Consider the following 10669-nt stretch of genomic DNA (forward strand, 5'->3'; position numbering starts at 1 on the left):
CTCCTAACTTGGATAGAACGCTGTTAGATGTAAAGTATGTGCCTCAGTTTAACTCCAGAACAGCATTGCTTACTGCACAAGTATGATATTTCTTCTTATTTCCCATTCCAGTCGACTGTGGCCTTTCTGATTGAGTTGGTGCCGAGCTAGGAGAGTTTTCTGCAATAACTCCAGGCACACTGGAGTAAGATCAGCTAAACTCATTATTATAGCCCTTTACAGCCAGTAGACAAAGAAAACTTTTCTCACTGTGGGGTTGGGAGTGTAGATTTGTACTGACTTCAGTTTAACTTTCCTGGAGAGAGACTGGGACTGACCGCCATCATGGACGAGTGAAGCTAGTGGCACTCAGAGGGTTAATGGACCAGAAGATTGAATCCCACTGTCAAAATTGAATAATACTTGAAATAAAAGTAGAAATTTGAATCACATGCAATTTCCTTTATGCCCTGCTGATGCCAGGAGCCTGTGGCTGACCAGCCTGACTCTGCCCCCACAATCTGATCCCTCCCCCATAGTCTGACTCCTCCCCATAGTCTGACTCCTCCCCCACAACCCGACTCTTGCCTCACAGTCTGACTCCTCGACCAGTCTGACAACCCCGCCCCCCCCACCCCGCAGTCTGAATGCTGGCCCACAGTCTGAATCTTCCACCAGTCTGACTCCTCCCCCACAATCGGACTCCCCCCCACCCTCTGACTCCTTCCCCTGTCTGACTACCCCCCCCCCCCACCGTCTGACGCTTCCCCCACAATCTGACTCTTCCCATAGCCTGACTCCTCCCACAATCTGACTCTTCCACTAGTCTGACTCCTCCAGCAGTGTGATTCCTCCATCACAATCAGACTCCTCCCCCTGTCTGACTCTTCCACCACACTCTGACACTTCCCATAGTCTGACTCCTCCACCACAATCTGACTCCTCCACAACAGCCTGACTCCTCCCCCACAGTCTGACTTCTCCCACAATCTGATTCCTCCCTAGCCTGACTCCTCTTCCCCGTTTGACTCCTCCCCTGTCTGGCTCCCACCCAGTCTGACTCCTCCCCCCACAGTCTGACACCTGCTCTTGCTTCTCATGAGCACTCCGTATTTCCTGTTTTCTAATTTTACTTGTCGCCTCAGGGCTTCTCAGAGCTTTTAGAAGATGAACATTGAAAATGATTTACCGACCTCTGGATACAGAATAGTTTTTCAAAAAAGGAGGAATAAAAAGGTCAAAGAGTTCAAAGTTGAGAAGTAAAATTTGTCACTTCACTCCTCTTGTAAACTGCTACTTTAGAAGTGATGTAAATTATATAAAGATAAGCTGTCAATTTACCAAATTAATAAGTGGGTTTCATGGGATTTATGAAGCACCTATGCAAAAATTGAAGCCACATTATTCCTGAATTCATGTTATTTTTTTCCCCCAGAGCGATGCAAAGGATCCGCATTCTTCTGTCGGTTTAAGTTTCCGCTGTCGAGGGCTGTGGGGTGAATGCGTCTATGACATCGTAGCAGCTTACTGGACCTGTGATATGCCAAACTCATTTCTGGGACATCTTCCCAGTAGGTCATCTGCTCTGTCTAACTTTGTTTGTGCCCTGTACTATGGAAGTTGGCCCTTCAGCTCAGTTGTGGGGGGTGTGGATGGTAGGATTTCACTTAAAATGTTCGGAGCAGGCTAGATGGGACAAATGGCCCGCTCCTGTTCCTAATCTTTCTGTTCTTGTGTACCCACATTTGGAAACAAGAGTCAGGCTGCATTTATTTTTGCAACATTAGGGTGGACCACTGTAGATGCAGTGTCAGTGTCAATCTGTGACTGTTTAAAGTGAGATACTTTTAAATGCAGCTCTGCTTTCTGTCGTTGAATTATGCATCCCTCTTGCAAACTGACGTCTTTCAAACTTTCTCCTTTTCAACAACACTGAAAAAAAGGACAACTACTCAGACAGCAATCATTTTGATGTCCGTTCAAATAGCTTCAAATGGCTTTTCCAATGAATACAAGAAGTAGATAGATTTTCCCCAGAAATCAATTGGTGCGCTTAAATGTGGAGTTTCGCCATCGGTAAATCAATAAAATAAATATTTAAGAGAAAAAAAATCATCAGCCAATGTGGGGGCTCGAGACCATGATCCTGGGATTAAGAGTTCCATTTATTGTACAGCCAGCCCGGCTGTACAAAGCCTTTCCAACTTTATCTGTTGTTCAAATATATTGTATTTATTTATTTACAAGAAGTATCATTTAGTGGTTAAAGTTGTATTTAACCACTACTGGCCTTTTTGAAGTGGTAAACAGGCCTGGGAGCAAAATGGCATGCACCCATCATCTTGGTTGGAGAAGTTGTGGAGGAAGCCCCTATTACTCTGAATAGCCTGCCCCTGCTGCTATTTCTTATGTTCTTATTTTTTTCCAGCTGTTGGACCTGGTGTTTTAATAAAAATTCTCTCTCTCTTTCTCTTTTTGGGCTGAATTTTATCATTTTACAGGGAGTCCTGATGTCGCGCTGTAAATCCGTTCACTAGACTGGAGGAAGTGCTGAAATGGAGGTGCTATGGTTAAAGGGCGGGCAGTACTCAGATCAAAGGCCTCAAACGTCGAGGGGACTGAAAGACAGGCCAAATAAGGGAATCATTGAAATAATGACTACAGCTTGAAGAAGGGCAGCACCTACTGTGGCCATGTTCCTGGTTACGTGGCCCTTTGTGCTCTCCTCTTCTGCATCCCCTTCCATCCTCTGAGCCTATTGGTCTTCTGGGTGTTGTAGCCCCTGTTGCTCCACCTGTCTCCCTCTCTCAATCTCCTCCTCACTGGAGGACTCGAAATCTGAGCACATGAGACCCAGTGTTAACTGAAGCGGACATGTCTCAACATGTTCCCCTGTCTTTTTACCTTATCACCCACTTTAGAGTTACACCCTTTGTTTTATATTATCTTTCCCTGTTCTTCCTACCAAAATAAATCACTTCACTTTTCTCTGCATTAAACTTCATCTTCCACCTGTTTGCCCATTCTATCAATTTGTCTATGTCCTTTTGAAGTTCTACGCTATCCTTTTCACAGTTCACAATGCTTCCAGGTAATACCATCCATTACCTTTGAAATTGTGCCCTGTACATCAAGGACTAGGTCATTTGTATATATCAGGAAAAGCAAGGGTCCTAAATCTGACCCTCTGGGAACACCACTACAAACCTTCCTTCAGTTCGAAAAACATCCATTAACTACTACTCTGTTTCCTGTCACTCATCCAATTTTGTATCCATGTTGCTAATCTCCATTTTGTTCCATGAGCTATAACTTTGCTCACAAGTCTATTTATATGCCTAGTGCAGCACTGTATCAAATGCCTTTGGAAATCCATGTACATCACATCAACTGCATCGCCCTCATCAACCCTCCTCTATTACCTCATCAGGAGACTCCACCAAGTTAGTTTAACAGAGTTTTCCCTTAAGAAATCCATGCTGGCTTTCCTTAATTAGCCCATATTTGTCCATGTGACTATTAATTTTGTCCCGCGTTATTGTTTCTAGAAGTTTCTCCAACACTGAAATTAAATTCAAAAACAGAATTACCTGGAAAAACTCAGCAGGTCTGGCAGCATCGGCGGAGAAGAAAAGAGTTGACGTTTCGAGTCCTCATGACCCTTCGACAGAACTTGAGTTCGAGTCCAAGAAAGAGTTGAAATATAAGCTGAAATTAAATTGACTGGCCTGTAGTTACTGAGATTATTTTTATATCTTTTCTTTGAACATAGATTTGCAATTCCCCAGTCCTCTGGCACCATCCCTTCAGTCGAAAGAAGGCTGAAAATTATGGCCAATGCTTCTACAATTTCCACTCTCACTTCCTTCAGCATCTTTGGATGCATCTCATCTGATCCTGGTGTCTTATCAACTTTTAATACAGACAGCCTATCTAATACCACATCCTTATCAATTTTAAACCCTTCTAGTGTCTGAATTATCTCCCCTTTCACCATAGTCTGGGTAGCAGCTTCTTCCTTGGTAAAGACAGATGCAAAGTATTCATTTAACAGCTCAGCCATGCCCCTGCTTCCATGCGTAAATCTCCTCTTTGGTCCCTGATTGGCCCTACTCCTCCTTTTATCACCCTTTTCCTATTTATATGCCTATAAAAGACTTGGGATTCCCTTTTATGTTGGCTACCAGTGTCTTTTCATACACCCTCTTTGCTTCTCTTATTTGCGTTTTCACCTCCCTTCTGAACCTTCTATATTCAGCCTGGTTCCCAATTGTATTTTCTACCTAACATCTGTCATAAGCACACTTTTTCTTCTGTATCTTAACTTCTATCTCATCCAAAGAGCTCTGGATTTGTTTGCCCTATCTTTTCCATTTCACGGGAATATAACTTGATTGTGCCCAAACTATCTCTTCTTTGAGGGTAGCACATTGTTCAGCTATCTCGTTTCCTGCCAACCTTTGACTCCAATTTATTCGGCCCCAGCTCTGTTCTTACCCCTTCGAAGTCACCTTTCCCCAAGTTAATTGTTCTTACTCTGGATTGTTCTTTGTACTTTTCCATGGCCAGTCTAAACCTAATGGTACAAGGATCACTGTTCCGCCCTTTCTGTGGCTTGGGGAATGGTCCAGAATGTCATGATGTGCAGGCACAGACTTTGAGTGGAATTTTACAGTGGGGGCAGGGCCATAAAATGCAACAAGCCATTCAAATGTCCATTTGGCGGGACTGTGAGATGCAGCCTCAAGGCAGGAGGGTAAGCACTTAAGTTCTTGTGAACTAGTCCCCTGTTGAATTTGGCAGACTTTGTCACCCTGTCTATTGTGGTCCATTGTGCAAATTGGCTGAATAAAGGGGATCTGTAGAAGATGGGTTACTACATTCTGTGTTTGCAACAGACTGATTGCCTTCTGTTTGATTACACTAGCTGATCTGGTGATTACCCGGGCCTTGGTAATTGTTACCAGTGTTGCCTGCATTGTGGCCTCACTTGTGCTCATTGGTGGGATGAAATGTACCAAGTTTATAAGTGATGGTGGGACAGAGAAAGACAAACTGAATATCTGCGCTGGAGCCATCTTCATCTTTGGAGGTAGAGTTAATTAAATGCACAATGGTTGACTTTTAAGTGACGAAATAGCAAACCTGCTATTAATAGTCATGTACTCAGTACAAAACTGGTCTACAAAGAGAACCGCAACAGCTTGAGCAGGTAACTTTGCCACCATTGAGTATAGATAGGGAAGAAACAACAATCGCAGGAAGGGAGTCAATGGGTTGCGTGACCGCAAACTGTTCATTTAAATCCTGAGCTTGATAGAGAGTGAGGCAATGAAACAATATCAAAAAGTCTATCAGCGATGTCCCAGGTAGCTGACTATGTCAAAGAGCGAGCAGACCAAACTCAGCGGGAAAAACATGACACCTTGAACTGAAAACTGCAAACAATGCTATATCCACTTCCCTAAAAAATACATTTGTCTATTTTCAATAAAATGGTAATATTTACACAGAATGAGTATCAGTTAATTATTGCATGAGATTATGAAGGATCCTGAGAGAACCTTTTCAAAGTGTGACTGTAATGCTCCAGAAAGTAGCAATTTTTGATCTGATGGGAGGCTGGCAGGTATTTTGACAATTTAGACAGATGCTGTGCTGCTTTACTGGATATCTACCCCATGCTGTATCTTTTCTGGGGATTGAGATGGGATAATGTTTCTAACTAGTGCTATAAGTGCAAGACTGGGACAGCGAGGGTTTAGAAGAGGAGCAGCAAGGCCTCGAGAGAAGGCTTGGGAGAGAGGCGATGAGCAACAAGCAGCGGATTGAGTGGAGGGAGATGATGGGAGCTCAGAAGAGGGGAGGTGAGGGCTCGGGCGGGGGGTTGGTGAGGTCTCAGGAGAGGAGCAGCTAGCGAGAGATGCTGAGGGTTCAGGAGAGGGGCAGCAAGTGAGAGGTGGCAAGGGCTCAGGAGAGGGGCAGCGAGTGAGAGGTGGCAAGGGCTCAGGAGAGGGGCAGCGAGTGAGAGGTGGTGAGGACCCAGGAGAGGGGCAGCGAGTGAGAGGGCCCAGGAGAGGAGCAGCGACCGAGAGGTGGTGAGGACTCAGGAGAGGTTCAGCGAGTGAGAGGTGGCAAGGGCTCAGGAGAGGAGCAGCTAGCAAGAGGTGGTGAGGGCTCAGGAGAGGGGCAGCGAGTGAGAGCTGGTGAGGACCCAGGAGAGGGGCAGCGAGTGAGAGGTGGTGAGGGCCCAGGAGAGGAGCAGCGACCGAGAGGTGGTGTGGACTCAGGAGAGGTTCAGCGAGTGAGAGGTGGCAAGGGCTCAGGAGAGGGGCAGCGAGTGAGAGGTGGTGAGGGCTCAGGAGAGGTTCTGCGAGTGAGAGGTGGGCCCAAGAGAGGGGCAGCAAGTGAGAGGTGGCAAAGGCACAGGCCAGTGGCGAAATGGATAGCGCAGGCTATCCATTCCGCCACTGGCACTGGCAGACAGGCGCATACCAATGATGTCAGTGGTGGGAGAAACCGCGCACGTGCTGGTGGATCCAGTATGGGCTGAGGGCACATGCATGATTACTTCTGGTGCTTGGCCAGCTGGCATCAGGGATTCAAGTGTATCAAAAACAGAAAAGAGTGCTAAAAGCTAAGATGACAAAAAAGCTTTGGAAAGATGCACACAAGAAAATGAAAAGGGAAACCGTGTAAAATGAGCACAGAATGACTTCCATTTATATAAATGCTTTTCACAACCTCAGGACATTCAAAAATGCTTGAAGTACTTTTGAATTGTAGTCACACTGCAAAAAATTGCTGGAAATACAGAGTAGGTCCAAAGTCACAAAAAGAGAAACTCCTCCAGCTCAAGTTATATCACAGAAATGTGTTCTGACAAATAATCTAACTGGTCATCCCACCTCCCCAGATGCTGACTAACCCACACCAGGGAATTACCATGTTCAATCACTGGTAGACACTCACTGCCCAGATTGGCAGGTGAATGTGTGAGATAATGGAGAATATCTGACGCCCATTGAACCACATCGCAGCTTAGGTGAATCCCTTCAGCAGGCAAAGGGAGAAAATTGAATGGGAGAAATGGATAGGTGGTATTTACTGGCCACAGGGGCCTTGCCTGCCTGCTGGAGAGCCTCGCATTCCCTCCTTTCAGGAAGGCCTGCTGAATGAAGTGCCAATCAGAGATTTAACTGGGCAGCAGCGGGCCTTCCCCAGGATCAAGGACTCCAGAGGCAGAAGTCCCTCCTCCCCACAACCCCCGGGAGCTGCCGGCCAATCAGTAGCACTGAAAGGTGACGGCTGCTGCTGATACTACACCTACTGGGGCCCGGGATTACCAAGGTTTCCACGCCACAAGTGAGTGATGGCAGGAGAGGGAGTGGGGAACTGGGTCGGCAGCGTGGGCAGGGTGATAAGGGGTCCCTCAATCAGGCACTGAATGGCTCTGAATGAGGGACACCCTCCCCACCCCCCCAACTCCCAAACCTGAGAAGCCCACAAGAAGCCTCAGCAGGATTAACTTTTTGGTCTTCCTGCATGGCCAGCCCCTGCCCATCGGTGGGTGCATACCAGTGATGGTGGGATGAGGTCCTTAAGTGAGCATTAATTGCAAGGCCTCAATTGGCAGTGGAGTGGAAGGCCATATATAGGCCTTCCCACCACATTCTTAATCGGGCCAGAGGAGGGAAGGTGACCGGGTGCCAACTCTTCATCCTCCTGCCCAAGTAAATGCCTCCCACCACCAAACTCACCATGGGGGAAGGCATTAAATACTGCCTGATGTGTTATAAAGCCTGATAGTAAAATAATATTTCATTAGATTTTTTTAATGTACAGCTTTCATTTTCCTTCTAAATAGGAATTACAGGTGGCATTGGCTTGACTTGGTATGCAGCTGAGACTGTCATTAAGTACAAGTTTGAGGTAAGTTTTGAAAAAAATTACCTAGAAGCCATCCTGTGCTGGCGGTGATGGGTGATTGTTGTCAATATGCCAAGTGTGTCTATGCAAAGGATTGTTTCAAGGTACCACCATTCATGTATAAAGTTGTGAATGCGTAAAATTTGACTTAGGGAATAGGAGAGCTATTTAAAGAAAGAAGCGTTTGACTAGCCTGCATCCAGGTTTGTTTATAGAGAGGGCAAAGATGACGTGCAGAATGCAGTCATCTTATATGCGCCAACATACTCTGAGAGGCATCAGGTATTTCAACACTCTTGCAGGCAAATTCCCAGCAGCGATGCTTGAGTGAATCATGGGAAAGAGATAGGGCTGATTCTGTGACCCTGCAAGCTGGTCCACTTTGTGCAGGATTGGTGAGTTTAACCTTTTGTGCCAGGTCAACCTAGATACAGAGAAAGATTCATCTACACTGTCCCAATAATGTACCTCGAGTGCCTTTCAGGCAGCATTCGTTCAGCATCCCAGTGTGTATTTTCCTTACAGTTTCTTTTAAGACTAGTGTTAGTTTTTTTTTTCTTTATTCTTTCATGGGATATGGGTGTCACTGGCAAGGCCAGCATTTATTGCCCATCCCTAATTGCCCTTGAACTGAGTGGTTTGCTAGGTCATTGCAGAGGGCAATATTGCTATGGGTCTGGAGTCACACGTAGGCCAAGCAAGGATGGCAGATTTCAGTGAACCAGATGGGTTTTATAGCTTTATATTCCAGATTTACTAACGAAGTTCAAATGGGATTTGAACTTGTGTCCCCAGAGCATTAGCTTGGGCCTCTAGGTTACCTAGTCCAGTGACATTGCCACTACACCACCATGGATGGGCAGTCTTGTTCTATAATTTTGTGTCCATTGGCAACTGGATGGAAACTGCTCAAACCCATTTTGCTTTATTGTTGTATGGGGCTAAATGGGTATATAGCCACTGCAGAGGAGGAGCCTGGTCCAGCTCAGTTGCCGGACTAGCTCAGGATGATTCACCACCAAGACAAATGCAACTTTAGTCCACTCTGATTGCACAATCAGCCTTGACAAGCTATCAGCTGACAGTACTCCTTTAAGTTTCTCCTTGTTCATTATGATGAAAACAGAAGCATTTTTTTTTGCGTTCACTTATCGATTGCCATGTTTATTCCTGGCCGGCCACAGTGTTACCGGGCAAATTCCGATTTCTGTTAACTGTTTCTGTAAGGTGCAGGAGTCCATGCAGGTATAAATTGGTGTCCTAACCTGTTCCAATTGGATAATTGAGAGTTTTATGTAAAAGCAAAATACTGCAGATGCTGGAAACCTGAAATAAAAAAAGAAAATGCTGGAAATGCTCAGCAGGTCAGAAAGCATCTGTGGAGAGAGAAACAGTTAACGTTTCAGGTCTGTGATCTTTCATCAGAATTTGATATGTTAATTGTTTAAACAGCTACTGTTCTCATTTTGAAGGTGCTGAAACACAAAGCTCCTGGCTTCATGTGTTTGATTATTGTGAAACAGCAGCCAAATCGCAAGTGCTTTTGTTTGCTGACTTTTATTCTGTGCCCTCAAAACATTTTAAAAGTCTGTCAGTTTGTATGGCACTGATCAAAGAACTAAGGTGATGGAGGAGTTGCTGCCAACCTTTACGCTGCACCCCTTTTGCAGGTTAGCTTCGGGGTGCCTGGAATCACATATGAGCTGGCGTACTCCTACTGGCTGGCCTCTACTGGAGTATTGTGCATGTGCCTGGCTGGAGTACTGCTTGTGTCAACACACTGCGCCAGAATCAATCAATCCAGCGAGAGGAAAAAGAGAAACCCAGCATTTCTGTTTCTAACTGAGCAGTACAGAAATGCCTTGCCAGCATCCTGCCCCGACATCGGAAAGACATACGTTTAAAAATAGGTTCAACAAGCCTGAACTTTACATCGTCTCACTGCCTGCTCTATAATGTGGAACTTGTGTTAATCTGACTATTGGTTAAGAAATAGCTTAGTGAAGTTCATTTAGCAATCTATTATCATATTGCACCTTTGACTCTCCAATCTGAAAACAAACCAGTTTTAGTATATGTGCATTTCCTTAATAAAATAACTGGTGTGACTAACCAAATTCCTGAGTACAGTTCTGTAACCTGGAAGAATATATAGTATTAAATAATTGTGGATCATGCTACATGTCATTTGTCTTCTAGTTTTTTGGTTCTGTATGAAAACATAATTTATATGCATGCAGCATTGCACCTGGACAGCCATGCTGAAATACAGAGAGCCAATCATGAAAGTTATTATTTTAGCACACTGATTAAAAAGGCCTTTGACATCAAGGCAGTATTCAGCTGATTGTGGCATCAAGGAGCCCTAATAAAATTGAAGTCAGTGGGGATCAGGAAAAAATATCCACTAGTTGGAGTCATACCTATCACAATCAGCTCAGCTCTGGGACATTGCTTCAGGAATTCCTCAGGGTAGTGTCCGAGGCCCAACCATCTTAGGCTGCTTCAGTAGTGTAGTTCTCTCCATCTTGAGGTCATAAATGAGGATGTTTGCTGATGAAGTACACAGTGTTCAGTTCCATTTGCAACTTCTCGGATAATGAAGCAGTGTGTGCCTGCATGCAGCAAGACCTCAACAACATATAGGCTTGGGCTGATAAATGACAATTAACATTTGTGCCACATAAGTGTCAACCAATGACCACCTCCAACAACAGAGAATTTAACCATGATATTCAATAGCATTACCATTGATGATTGT

General features: G+C 45.0%; 1 protein-coding gene across 1 annotated transcript; it reads left to right on the forward strand.

The window, feature by feature from the left end:
* Positions 1-1119: 1119 nt before the first annotated feature.
* Positions 1120-9812, forward strand: LOC121288431 (claudin-16-like). Its single transcript, XM_041206963.1, has 5 exons — positions 1120-1230; positions 1415-1550; positions 4907-5071; positions 7847-7911; positions 9579-9812. Exons 1-5 carry the CDS (start codon positions 1147-1149, stop codon positions 9810-9812), a joined length of 684 nt encoding a protein of 227 aa, XP_041062897.1. The 5' UTR covers positions 1120-1146.
* The last annotated feature ends 857 nt before the right edge of the window (positions 9813-10669 follow it).

The sequence above is a fragment of the Carcharodon carcharias genome, chromosome 15 (genome assembly GCF_017639515.1).
Source record: "Carcharodon carcharias isolate sCarCar2 chromosome 15, sCarCar2.pri, whole genome shotgun sequence".
Taxonomy (NCBI): Eukaryota; Metazoa; Chordata; class Chondrichthyes; order Lamniformes; family Lamnidae; genus Carcharodon; species Carcharodon carcharias.